Raw genomic sequence first — 14,555 nt, forward strand, 5'->3', positions numbered from 1 at the left:
AGAAGTCATGTTGGTACACTGCTGACAGCCCTATTTGACAACTGTTAGAATTCATATTATGGCAAGAACCAGTCAGCTAAGTAAAGAGAAATGACTGTCCATCATTACTTTAAGAACTGAGGGTCAGTCAGTCAGGAAAATTGCAAAAACTTTGAATGTGTCCCCAAGTGCAGTCGCAAAAACCATCAAGCGCTATGCCGAAACTGGCTCACATGAGGACCGCCCCAGGAAAGGAAGAACAAGATTCACCTCTGCTGCTGAGGATAAGTTCATCCGAGTCACCAGCCTCAGAAATTGCAAGTTAACAGCACCTCAGATTGGAGCCCAGATGAATGCCACACAGAGTTCTAGTAGCAGACACATCTCTACATCAACTGTTCAGAGGAGACTGCGCCTGTTATGCTTGCAAACATCTTGGAATCAGGCCTTTATGGTCAAATAGCTGCTAAAAAACACACTACTAAGGAAAAGCAACAAGCAGATCAGATTGTTTGGGCCAAGAAACACAAGGAATGGACATTAGACCAGTGGAAATCTGTGCTTTGGTCTGATGAATCCAAATTTGAGATCTTTGACCAAGAAGGACCAAGACTATTTGACTAAGAAGGAGAGTGATGGAGTGCTGCGCCAGATGACCTGGCATCTCTGGGAACTCCTTCAAGGCTGTTGGAAAACCATTTCAGGTGACGGCCTCATGAAGCTCATCGAGAGAATGCCAAGAGTGTGCAAAGTAGTAATCAAAGCAAAGGGCGGCTATTTTGAAGAATCTAAAATATATAAAACGTGTTTTGAGTTATTTGACACTTTTTTGTTTACTACATAATTCCATATGTGTTTACACATAGCTCTGATGCCTTCAGTGAGAATCTACAATGTAAATATTCATGGAAATAAAGAAAAAACATTAAATGAGAAGGTGTGTCCAAACTTTTGACTGGTAGTGTATGTCCCCATGAATATGTTTTTATTTTTCTTTAAATATATTGTTGTGGCTCTCAGGCATTTACCTTCTGTGCTGCCACAGTATATCATTTTAAATATGTGTATATATGTCTATGTTATTCGTTGTTATCATTTTTTGTCTTTAATCTTTTGTGCCTGCCACAGTATGTAAATAAGGAAACACTCATATTATTTACAAACAGCATGGCATATTCTTGAAATATTAGTCTAACAGCTCTGAAAACATAACCCCCTGGGTGGAGATGAATACATCATGGAAGAAAATCCTCTTTTGAATGGAAAGAAGTTTACCTGTGATACACAGGTTAGCCACTAGGTGTCTCTGTTTCGTAAGAAATGGCACCACCCGGGGCCTTCACAGAGCAGGTACTCCTTTATACACACTCATCTCTCTCATCTGTTCCCCACTTGTACAGCAAAATGCGTATGTGAGCCCGGGAAACACTGGAAACTGCCAGGACATGGCATTTCAGCCACACTTTTTTCCGCCTCTCTGCCCGCCGCACGCGCCGAACCCCGTCATATGGCCCACCTGAGAGCAGCAGTTGCACTGGCTCAAGATGTGGGACGTGGACGAACGCCGGAGGACCAATCAGAGAGCAGCGGGCCGGCGCTGAGCTCATCCATTGGACTGGAGTCCCGTCAATCCCGGCGGACGAAGCCCAGTTAAGCAGCGGTGAGCAGCGGCCCGGCTGCAGCACAGAGATGTGAAGAAATATCCTGCCATGCCAGCACGTCGGGTGAGTAACCTGTTTATATTTGGTAAGTGCTGCCGTTCCCTCACCTGCTGCAGGTGTAGCAGACCGGAAACGTGCGTTCAGCGCGCGGTTGAGCGAGTGACAACAAACTGAGGATGACATTAGGCTGATGCGGAGTTTCATGCTTTGGATTTAAACATACTTTAAATGTAGATTGACTGTTTTATGTTTGAGTTGTAGTCGGCAGCAGTGTCACGCAGGATAACGATAATTGCGCTGCCATCTTAACGCTGACAAGTGCACCCGCGCCGGCTGCAAGGTGACAGTAAACCCGCGGGATTATGTTATGATGTAAACAGTTCCAGTGGGGTTGAGCACATCCATCGAAGGCGAGCGCTTGTGTATTATGCGCCTGTTATGCTTGCAAACATCTTAAATGGCATCCCGTAGCATTGGCCTGTGAGTGCGTCGTCACCTTGTGTGACACTCGGCTTTTTTTTTTTTTTTTTTCTTCTTCTTCTTTTTTTTTCTGTCATGCGGCAGCTTGTGAAATGTTGATGAAATGCGGCTCAGGACAGAAATGTTCCATCTACTTATACAACAAGGCCGGTGAGGAGGAGGAGGAGGAGAATGATGGTGGTAGAGGTAAGACAGGGTTAGGAAGTGTATAGTAGAATCTCTGTCCTGTTTTTAATCAGTGTCAGTGTTGGATTTGTATTTAATTTTTAATTAGCAAATGGGGCTGACAGTGAATTATGGAGGGCCTGCTGCTGGGACAGGAGCAGGCAGTGTTGTTATCCTTTAAAACTACCTCCGCAATGTCATCCGTATAGTCCATAGGGCCCTGTCTGTGAGAATATGCAGGCTATATGTCGAAGAAATTGTAATCAAAAGAGAATGATCTTCATTGACTGACTTTACATGACCGATTGAATTGAATGAGCGAACTGACCTTAAAGGACAAGACGATTTCAGACAGTTTTATTTTGTTTATATGTGACAGACCCTGCTGCCTCTCTAGCTTCAAACAGTGTTGTGGGGATTGTATCTTCCTCTGAGAACAGCTTGTTTATTCGGTTATGGAAAAGATAAACCTTTCTGAGTTTGTATCATCACCTCATTGACAACGTAAATATTACAATTCTGAGTTTGGATTTCTTCTCAGGACTACAAAGTGCCCCTTTTTAATCTATACAACAAAACACACAAGCAAACAAGCATTCTGCCGAGTGTGTACAAGTAGCCAGATAATCACGATCAAGTAAACATCCGTGACAAATATAAGTTTTGGTTCTTGTGCTGTAATTGGTTGCAACACTAGGACCAACAGGGATGGATGTGGAGCGAATACCAAATCACCCTCTGAAATCCCAGCTTCAAAACCATTACAGAGGAAACGCTGATTATATTTTGTCTAAAGATTACACTCATACAAGAATATAAGCAGTCTGGCAGCAGGAATGTGTACACATCTCTAGGAGAACTAACATTTTCTTTGACATACTGTATTTTCAGATTTATACCTATGTGCTACTTTCTCTCTGACAGCATCTGGACAGGCCGGGTGATGAATAGCCAGAGATCCTCCTCTGCATTTCGAGCCCTGTCACTCTGTCTGGGGTCCGACCACTTACCCAGAGTGCCTGAGTAATTAACATGGCACCGATCATGGAGGGCACACACACCGTGTTGCTCCTATATGCACCCATCCGTGAACTAAGCAACATCAGCCTGTATTTCCCGAAGAGGCGGGTCCCGAGCTTCAAGTACAAGAGCCGCGCCCCTCATTCAGAAAGGGCCGGTAATGACCATGACTGGGGAAAGGAGGATCTTGCAGTGTCCGAACAAAGAGGCCAGTCTTCTGGCTCCTCAGGCGGACTCCTTAACTCCCAGCAGGCAACAAAGGAAGTTGTTGCAGAGCTCTGCTGGCTGGCAGCGGAGCACCACCAGTTGCTGGCGGATCTCTTATCGCTGTGTAGGGTTTGTGCCAACAAAGTCAGGATGGGTAACCAGGATGGGAAACTACAGGATTACATGGAGGGTCAGGAGGTTCACCTTGGCGGTCAGGTTCTCAGCAGCAGCAACTCTTCTCCCTCTGTGCCTCCAGAGAATAAGAAAGCTGCGTCCAAGAGCAAAAAGCTAAAGAAGTCGGGAGGCAAGAAGCTTGACAGTGCTGAGAATTTCCTGCACAGCAAGATGAAGAAGAAGGTTACGAACAGAACTCCATCTATTGTGCTTCCTGCTGACAACAATGTGTCTGTATCTTCAGCCTCAGACGTGGACAGGATCCCAGGTACCCCACCTTCTGTCCTCATGTCTGACAGCCCTGTCACCGGTTCTTATGTCAGTGCAGTCAGCAATCCCATCCTGCCCATGGAGGAACCCTTCCAAATCTCTCGTGAGGGGTGGGACCTCATGGAGGACAACCGGACATTTGACCCTGACATGGATTTCTGCACCGACTTCTCTGAATACGATGGCGAGCTGGGTTTTGAATCGTCATTTTGCAGCCTGATGGACGGTCTGACCCGACGGGAAAGCGGCAGCAACCTTCGACCTCTTAAGAGATTTGATTCCTTGGGTGAGACCGAGGGTGCGTCAACAGTCAAGTCTGCTCAGCAGATGTATGATGAGATCAACCAGAGTAATACAGGGGTCAGGGTGGTGGCCAAAGTGCAGGAGGTAGAAGGTAGAGTGCAACATGTCAGCCATAGAAGCTCAGACAGGGCAGGGCCGACCATGCTGCATCCAGGGACTAGCAGCTGCCAGCAAGAGTATGGCCAGTGGAGAGGACCAAATGGAGACCACAAGACGAGTAACAAGCTCTCTGAGGGGCTACGGTTGCCTCTATCCCATACCACCGAACCATACACTCAAACCAAGTCACGCTTAAGGAGCCCTACTTCACCTTCTCTCGCAGGGGTCTTCAACACATCTTTCCCTGCCTCCAACAGTCTCCAGAGCATGTCCCCAGTCCTGTCCCCTCTGTCCTCAAAGCAGGCAAGCCCGCAGTTCAACCACCGCATCGTACTCCTCTCAGACAAGGACGTGGACCACGAACAAGACAGCTCCAGCAACACGGACGAGGCCAGAATCTTCAGCGAGGTCATCGACAAGAACGGCAACAAGCGAACCGTCACCCGTCTGGATCTGAACCTCGGCAGGCGGCCCAGCAACTCCAAGTGGAACTCCTCAAGCAACTCCACGACAACAGGTGAGTTATTAGATGCTCCTACTCTGAACACACTGATTCATGTTAGAACATCCTGCCTTCATCTAGATGGTGACACGGGTGCTTTTATCATCTCAGTACCGTGAAACGTTTGTCAGAACATGCCCTTCATCCGGCGTTGCTGTTTGCTGGATTTCAAAGAAAAAAAGATGCCTTGAGAGATTCAAGCGTGTGAACGTGTGTGTCTCTGTGTGAGTGTGTCAGACCTACTGCCTGAGGTTGTTGTTAAAGGGCTCGAGCGGTTTACTCTGCAGCATTGCAACTGACAGAGATTTACTTTGTCATTCCGGCTGTTATCTAATAAATTAGTTAGACCAATAAATATGCGCTGTTTTCTGAAATGTCTCTGTTAGTCTTGTTAGTGTTTAGCCGCTGTGTTCCCATCTTGGCTCAGACGTGTGACCACAAATTAAAAACTACCCAACAGAGTTGTACAAGGGGCAAGCAGGGCCTGAGAATAGTTTGGCTGATGATCCAGTTAACCCTGTCAGTGCTACTGGGAAGGCAGAGATTAGTGGGGGTGTCCCAGATCAAAGGCTCACAGTTGACACTGGGTTCAACCTGACTGGGGTTCTCGTGAGCGCAGTGTTAACTGAAGCATTGCCAATTTAGACTTTGAGGGATCTGCTGGCCCTCCCCGAAATCCACATCCTATCCAGTTCACAGGAAACTGACAAAGGATCAGTGACCCAGTGGGCACAAGGGTCACAGAAGACAGGATTCAAGTTTCCTTATTTGCACAACTCTTTTGCTATTTTCATAATCTGTACTAAAGTATCTTATTACTGTAATGAATAATTATATTCATTAGTCCCGCCTTCTCTGTTGTAGCTTTTATGCTAGCACTTTTAGGATAACTGCTCATGCGATTCTGTGACCCTTTGCTCTTGATTAAAGCTGCTATAAGTGATATATTGTCAAAATAAGTGTCTTAAGCTCTATATTCCACTGCTATAGTAGAGTGTTTGGTCAATTTTTTGTTCAGTAACCCATGTCTGTACTCCCACCGTGGAAGAAAAAACATATATCGGTATCTCTACCCGCTTCATCCAATCAGGACAGAAAACTCCATGAAGAGGCGGATCAAGCCTGGGCAACATGTTGATGTTGTGTCTTTATCGTGATATGAGGTGATATACTTTCTTAGTTTTTGAATATTGTTATGTCTTGACATGGCATAAGCGTCGTCTTGTCCTGGTTTTAAAGGCTGCATCATGGTAAAGTAATGTCATTTTCTGTCCTTCTTGGTCTGATATTTGCCTTTACCCACTTGGTCTTTGCCCACCTTACTGGTGATTGTTCATCAAAAATGAATGGGGAAAAACGGGAAAGTGGCAGCAACATTCGATCTACTAAGAAGTTCAATTCCTTGTGCGAAAACAATATCTTGAGGATGCAGCAACACTCAAGTCCACTCAGTAGATGTATGGTGAAATCAGCCAGAGAAATACAAGGGTCAGGATGGTGACATCAAAGATGTACTTGTGTTAATATTTTGCGAAAGTACCAATAGTCACTCCTTTTCTTATTATTGCAGTATTGATATTGAGGTAGTTGGTCAAAAATTTTGTAATGTATTATTTTAAAGCCATGTTGCCCAGCTGTAGTTTTAAAATGTATACACATAGACTGTACTGGAATCCTTCCAAACTGCAAGATCCAAATTGATGATGTTGCTGTCAGTTTGATGCTTATTCGAATCAGACCTCATTGTTATTTATTAATCAGCTACGGCTGTAACATGATAAATCCTCCCTTTCAGTCACTAGAAGACAATATTTGCTTTAATCTACTGCAGCAATCAGAAGGCCTTTCAATTGATTATGTAATTTACAAGGACAACATGAACAATGGTTGGACCGCTGTTTTTTTAAATGTCATCGAAAACAGCTAACTATGCTGCATTGTAAAGAGCGTTTGAGTTGTTACGTCATAGACCAGCTCTGCCAATTCAGCCAGCACTGCTCAGCTCAGCAGCAGCCGGAGGGAGAGGAAGAGCTGAGCTGTGTGGAGATAAGCTAACTGGTGCTGGCTTTACTCACGTGGAGCTGATTTGGATCAATTCCCACTGAAATGACACTGTCCGTGTGTGTCCTCACCTAGTTATGCACACACACAGATGCCACCGTTGACATTTGCACATGCACACACATAATCCACATTTTGTGGCATTATACGCCACCTCTTTTAAATTATTTTCCTATTTATTTAATCCCATGTTTTTTATTAAATCCAAGGCCAGATATCATAATTCTTCATCAGATGGGACCGTGTGATATTAAGACGGATAAGCTGTTGGTATGAAACTCTGACAGTGCACGATGCACGTAATTGCGTACCTCATGCCAACCAAATGCTTCATGCTACACAGCCGTCACAGTGAAGGCTTTAACCCTTAATCCAAAACAAAAGGTTCGTCTGTCGATTTTGCTGCATTTTAGCTGTTCAGTAGATCGGCCTTGTGTTGCCTGATAATTGAGTACCCTTCAGATGCTAACACAAAAAAAATGAACATCACAGGGTCCAGCCAAAAAGGGCTAAGTGGGTCAGTGTGAACCCTTCATGGTTTGCAAATGTCAAACTAATTATGACCCGGGCTCTTTAATCTCTCATTGAAGCTCAGTGCATATAAATGAGTGTTCTTATCATGCAGATGAGAATGGTTATTTTTAAGAAATGCATCCTTTTGTTCGCTTCATGTGTTAATGCAGTCTGTGTAACCGAATAGCTGATGTGTTTACTGAGGGTGTATATGGTTGTTCCATGTGTGTTTGCACAATGTCTACAGTGTATACTGGTTGCCCGCCTGCTAGTTCCTCTTTGTGCCAGCACTCGCGATGCTTGTTCTCTTATATTTATCAGCTTTATGATAAGGGCACAGTCAACATAATCAACCTTTAAAAAAAAAAAAAAAGAAAAAATGCTGTTGAAGAAACTTTAAACCAGCAATAGCAAAACCAAAACAAATGGCTGAAAGACACTATTGGGTGCTAACAACCTGCGTGTTCCTATTCATATGACACGTTAGTATTTTTATAAGGACATAAGATCATAAGACTGATTGTAGCAGCTTTAAAACAATCACTTTTCGAGCCAGTCAGCCTTTAGTATGTCCCCACCCGCCTCCTCTTAGTTCCCTACTCATTTTATTGTCTGACATATGGCAGCCAATACCATAATCAGATTAGCCGATGCGTTCCTGCAAGGTCATATGAAACTGATCAGTGCAGAGCAAGAGTGTATCACCCCTGCTCTCCCTGCTAGCTGTCATTCAACACAAAGTGCCCTGCCATGCAACATTGTTCCACCCAGTGTGGACAAGGCCCAGCTCTATTCACATAATTGAAGTGAATTCTGCCAAAACAGACCAGTCCGTCTCCTACTTTTGCTCTAGTTTGCATACTTACAGACGGACAAACAGAGCACAAAGGTCATCCTCGTATAACGTGTAACTTGTTTTCTTTAATAAGTGACTGCTGTGCTGCTTTTAGCAATGTTCCATCTCGTGCTGTTTAATGCTTCTTCTCAGCATTCCACTATTTTAAAGATACACCCACCCGGTGGATTGAAGCGAATCTAACCAAATTTCACTGTCTCAGTCAATGGCCTGCCAGACACAATGAGCGCACTCTTCCCTCTTCCTCAGCTCTGTATAAACCCATCAGCCTCCAGAACTGCATTTCAAATCAGTAATGATGACTCTGTGGGCATCATGTCATGCTACATTACTGTGCCGGCCCTCAGAGCACCTCTCCTAGTTTCCACTTGTAGCTACCCCACTGATCAGAGTTATTTCTGTTTTGTATTTGTATTTCATTTTTATTTATTTTATTTGTTTTCAGTTAAGTTCACTTTCAGTTAATTTCAGTAGTAGTTTTAGTTGTCTTTTAATATTTTTTCATAATACGAGCTAGACATGCACTGATTTTTTAATTTTTTTTAGCTGATACTGGTGCTTAAAATAAAAATTTAGTTTTTGCTGTTTATTTTGTTGTTGTTATTTATTGCCCGTATTGTGCCAGGGGAAACGGAGAAATCCTCCTCATGACAATGAATGATTTAAAGTAATCTATGAAGGAGCATGTATGATTGAAAGAGATTTCGATCATACAGTTTTGTCAAACAACAGTTAATACGCATTCTTCCACATGAGAAATGAAAAATAGTGGTTTCAAATTGATTCAACACAACGGATAAACACGGGCCAGTACCATCAGTGGTCGTAATCGTATTACCAACAAGGTAAATATCTGCCAAAAGCATTGTTTAACATGTTTATCTATGCATAATATGGGGGGTATTGGTCAGTGGCAAGAGCTAAGATCATCAGATCTCATTTTGCACGTCAGGTCACAAACTGCTCACTTTGCCTCTTTGTTTTCACCCAGTGTTTTTCATCACGTTTCCTGTTTGTCACTGGAGGCACTGGAATCGGTAGCTTTCCCTGTTCTGCCATTGTCGATATGTAGTTGGTGGGCAAGGATGCCAGAAAAAATCATTTTCTCTTTTACTGCATGAGCAAGAGGAGGAGAGACATGGGTTACTGAACAAACACCCTACTACAGTGATTACTGTTAGAATATAAAGCTATTAAAATGTATCACTTACAGCGGCTTTAATCCATGTAAATTGCTACAAATTGTTGCATACAGTTGCTTTAATTGAAATGTTTTGGGTTTTTTTATAGCAAAAGTAGTCAGACAAACAGATATCCACAACCTACAGGCCTACGTGGTGAAACCGCTGTAACAGGCACGAAAGAAACAGGGTGATTCACTAATCCTGCATTTTCCATGATTTATATTAAAATCTATGATCCTCCTTCCTGGCTAAAAGTGTCGTGGGGAGGGGGTGGAGGCTGCCAGATGCACTCACCATGCCACATGGCCCACTTCTTTTACTTTGAACGATGAGGCTATAGATTTTAAGTGGATATAATTGAGCGCACTGGGAAAAGCTGTTGCGTCTGTAATAAGAAAGAGAATCTGTAGCGGGGGAGGCGTTAGACTATTGTTCATCTGTGATAGCTCTCTGTGCTTTTTCAGATCTGCTACAGATTGCAGTCCCTTTTTTAATACCAAAGAAATGATCAGGTTTCATTAACTGCTGCTTACAAACTAAAAATGAGATGGTCTGCGCTTTTAAAGGTTTGAAGAAAAACTCTGCGGTTTCCTCTCGCTGCTTTTGTTGCGATCAATACATCCTCCGCCACAGCTTTCTCTGACCGCTGGATGAGCGATGGCCGGCAGACACAGTGACAGGTGGTTTAATCCATCGCCACAGACAACACCCCACCTGTCAGGATCAGACAATTGATGGACTCTGAGCCGCCCCAAACACAAATACTTTATTGTTGAAATGATGATGCTCACTGTAGCACAGAAGCACCCGTGCTGTCTGGCAGCTGCTCACTCACACACTGTGATTTTTTTTTTTTTTTTTATATACTGTCAAATTACTGCACTGTCATTCAACACCTGCAGGTTTTCCCGGTGGAAACACCTGTAGATGATGGAGGCTCTGTTAAAGCACATTGACTTTGCTAAAGAGTGTTTTTGTACAGACCTCGACGATATTTGGCAGACTGCTGTTTCTTGTGTTGGAATGATGTACTTAGAGTTGCATCCCTGTCGGACCCAATCCCGTCTGCACCCAGTGTCCCCTCTGTTATGGACATTGTGATTCAGTCTCGGCTTTTAGAGCAGCAGTGAGGGAGATTAAATCGCAATAAGCGCACAGTTTTCCCCGGGGTTAGTGAACTTAAGCTCACTGTGTGTGAGTGCATGTAAGAGAGTGATGGAACAACTATCATAAAAAAACAAAACAAATGCAGTGCGTTCATTACCTAATGGGTCTAAGACGTGGCCGGCTACCCAAAGTGGGGCCCGCATGCCAAAGCTGGCAAGCCAAAATGTTATATTTGGCAAAAAAATTGCAAATTATTAAGATAAATTATAATAGAAATGTGTTTATTCTGTTTTATTTTTTGCAAGGTAAAAAAAAGCTCTTTTTAGATATGCAGGATTCTTACTTTCCATAATCTGAGCTCGACAGGCAGAGTTAATCTACGCGCAGGATGTGAGTCGTGGCAGAATTCAGATTTTTTTTTTTTTTTATTATATGAACAATACAGTATGGTAGATGTTGCTTTTTGCCTGTGGCCCACCATTAACTTTGGGTTTTGACCCAGCACCCCCCAAGGAGAAAAGTTTGGGCACCCCTGGCCTAAGAGAGTTGCCTCTCCGTGTCTGTCATTTCATTGCAGTGTGCATCTCATTCAGAGCATACAGTAGTGACGACGGAGCTTCACTGCAGTGTTTCACCACAGGTACACAGGCGTACCTCCTCCAGCTCCCTGTCCAGATGGTGGCAGTGTGCGCCAGCTTATGCATGTTTAATTGGGTGACCAGTCAGCTGTCCAGAGAGGCAAACATGCTAAAGCAAGCTTTAGAAATTGTTCGAGTGTAAAGTTTTGTGAGGGCTCCTATGAAGGAACATAGCATACATACATAAACAAGTGTTCTTTATCTTCTTTTCTATATCTAATAGTTCAGTTGGAATCAGGAACTGTAGCGAGGGCTGTTTCTGCTCAGTGGTTTCTTTCCTTGGCAGGACCGAGCTTTACTCTGCATTTGGAAGTGGCCCAGCCTGCAGTCAGCAGTTCCTGCTGCGGGTCCATGCGGCGCAGCATTATCATAATGAAAAGTTATTAATCTAATCCTACTGCTTTTTTTCCCCTGCTGTCCAAGTCCCAGATAACTAGAAGGACTGCAGGCATTGCTGCCATCTCATAATGAGTGATTACGGTAGAATACTGAAGCTGAATTTCAATGCCTCCTTTTTTTCTTTTTTTTTTAATGCGGCCCCCCCTGTTTCCTTTGTGTGTGTGTGGGCTCTCATAACTGAATTTAAAGCATTTGGCAGGGAGTTATACAAGGGGACATCCGACTGCGGCTGCACAATTCTGCAAATAAAACCATCACACTGCGATTACTTTTGACATGTTATGGTTGTGGTAACATTCAATCGGTGGGAATGATCATTTTGCATTACCATTTTTATTTTCACTGAAAGAACAATTACAGTGATGATGGGAGATTTGTTGAAGCTTGCACCAAACGAACATGATCTCTTACATCTGAAAAACCAGGTTTGTGTGGCAGGGCATCTCTGCAGCGCCGCAGCATTTCATATTAATGCCGTTTGTCGCACATTTGACCTTTTTCAAAAAATTGCAGCTTCTGCTATTTGACTACTGAACAGATTTGCACTCGGCAATATTGCGATTTTCAATAACATCTTTATCAATTGTGCAGTAATGCCATGCGCTCTCTTCTTGGCCACTCATTACAAAGGCTTGCGTCGGGCTATTTTAGCATCTTATCGAACAGGAAGTGATATGATTTTCCCCGATTCCAGCTCACAATTCTGCCCTGGACAAGGTGTTGTCTTACAGAAGGATGAAATTGAGGTCACCCAGCTTCAAGAGCTACACCCTCCCCCCTCTCACTCACACTATCTCTTCTCCACTCTCTCCACCTCCTTTTTCTTCGTCCTTAGTCATTCACCTCACTGTCCTCTGTCCCATATCTCTTAACCTCCTATGACTTGCATGGCCGAATCTCTTGAGAAAGTAAATGCATGCATCGAGGCAGGATATACCGTTCTTCCATGCACATGAGAAAAATGCGAAATTGCTTTTTCTTCTGGTGCCCCTCGTTCGCTGGCACTAGCCTGCTTCCTGAAGTTAACGGCATGTGATTTCGTTCAGGATGTAGTGCATGAGGAGGGTTCTGCACCTCACTGAGCTGTAAATATTAAAGGCCATGTACGAAATGAATCCAGCCACTGCAGCAAAAACAACAACCCTGTTAAAGCCGTTTCCTGAGCATCATCACAGCTCACTCATCATTAGCCCTCTGTGTGACTGCCTGGTCAGGAGAGGGCACTGTTTCCCCATCTGAATGAATTCCTCGCTGAGGGCCTTTTGGATAACTGAACACACAATCACACACAGCTATCTGCAGCTGACTTTATTCCAGCGGCGATACAGTGCAGAGCGACGCTGGCACACGTTCACTGTTACAGCGAATGCGTCCTGAATGCAAATCAATATCAGACGGTGGTATCTGAGGCCAGTGCTCTGCAGCCATTTTTCCTTACTGGATGGCTTTCTGCCGGTGTCGACGGTGGGAACAGGGCAGTCTAAGTCCAGATAAAAATAGCTGTTTGCCCTCGAGCCTGCAGCAAAAACAGGGGGTCTCTCCCTCTCTGTTTGTCTCTCGCTGCCCGTTTGATGCTAAAAGATTCTGATGCCTGCGTTCTACCTCATTCCACTTTTATCGCACATGCAGGTTACACAGGAAAACGACTTGCCTCGAGTCACTGTGCTTATTTAGCCTTGTCACGCATGATCACACCTGTTATGCCATTTGCTATACCTAGCAGCAACGCGTGTGGAGCTGGAACTTGCGATTATTTGCAATTATCGATCAGTCTGTCAATTTATTTTCTTGGATTTAATTGATTTGTTATATAAGAAAAGTTGGTTAATAAGTCCAGAATGACGTCCTCAAATGTCTTGCTTTGTCCACAACCCAAATATATTCAGTAAAGCGTAAAGAAACTAGAAAAGTCACGTTTTAAGATGCTGAAATCGAAGAATGTTGGCCTTTTTTTTTTTTTTTTTTTACCTTAAAAAATGACTTAAACTAATTTAACCCATAATAAAAAATGCTGGCCATTAATGTAAAGGATAATTTCCCCCAAAATTGAAAATTCTGTGATCATCCACTTACCCCCATGCCCTTATGGAACTTCACCCAACTTTCCATCAGACTGAGGCAGAGGAGATAATCTCCGGAATTTCATTTTTATTTCAACTTATCCTTTAATAGTTGAAATCTACTGGATTGAATGTTGCAGCTCTAACATGTTAAATACCCTGTGTTTGTGTGTGCTTGTGTGTCTCTGCAGATGACTCCCTGTTGCGCCAGGATGACATTTGGATGCTGGACGGTGACGACCCTCATGAGCCCCTCACCCGCGTTCCACGGCCCGATCACCTGGACTTCCTGCGCATCACGCCGCCTGAGGACGACATCATCGGGGACACACCCTACTGCCCGAAGCTGGAGTGCACGGTGAGCAGCACAAACACAAGTATAGCTGTCATGCATATTTTCACGCCCAAAGCACTCCTTTCTCTCCCCCTCGTGGGACTCAGGGGGATTTCTCTCCACTCAGGCATTTAATCACCTGATCATGAATTCTTTGAAATGGATTAACCGGTCATAGATTCTAATCTGTGGACTTGGGATCCTGAGCCAAAAACTGACTGAGATAATTCCACTCAAACCTCACAACAAAGACAGGAAATCTCTCCGTCCCTTGTTCATTTTTTAATCTTATTTTCAGAGGTGAAGTTGCACCACGATATTCAGTTTGCCACGGAGCATGTGAGCGATGTAATCCTCCTGACCTGTATGTGTGTCTTCTAAAAATAAGCCCACGGCAAACAATGCATTGTTTGTCTCCAGGTGTTTGCAGGCCACCAAACTGCACCTCTAAATCGACTAACAGACTGTTGTTAAAAAAAAAACGATTGCGTCTGCGAAGTCTTTCCAGATTCCATCATGCCGTCTGGCGTTGATTCCTGCAGC

The 14,555-nt window shown here is 43.9% G+C and overlaps 1 protein-coding gene across 3 annotated transcripts in view; it reads left to right on the forward strand.

The window, feature by feature from the left end:
• The first annotated feature begins 906 nt into the window (after nt 1–906).
• The window catches only part of LOC115565965 (formin-1), a 56,991-nt gene continuing 43,342 nt past the window's right edge, over nt 907–14,555 (forward strand). Inside the window, exons 1-4 of one of the 3 annotated variants that reach the window (XM_030391672.1) lie at nt 907–1,267; nt 1,380–1,703; nt 3,210–4,875; nt 13,870–14,036. In XM_030391672.1, the coding sequence (XP_030247532.1) occupies nt 3,318–4,875; nt 13,870–14,036 (1,725 nt within the window). In that variant the 5' untranslated portion in view covers nt 907–1,267; nt 1,380–1,703; nt 3,210–3,317. Of the gene's footprint in view, nt 1,726–2,171; nt 2,307–3,209; nt 4,876–13,869; nt 14,037–14,555 lie in introns of those variants that run through there. The other 2 variants (XM_030391673.1, XM_030391674.1) reach the window with 2 other exon arrangements.

This window comes from Sparus aurata, chromosome 16 (genome assembly GCF_900880675.1).
Source record: "Sparus aurata chromosome 16, fSpaAur1.1, whole genome shotgun sequence".
In the NCBI taxonomy this organism is placed as follows: domain Eukaryota; kingdom Metazoa; phylum Chordata; class Actinopteri; order Spariformes; family Sparidae; genus Sparus; species Sparus aurata.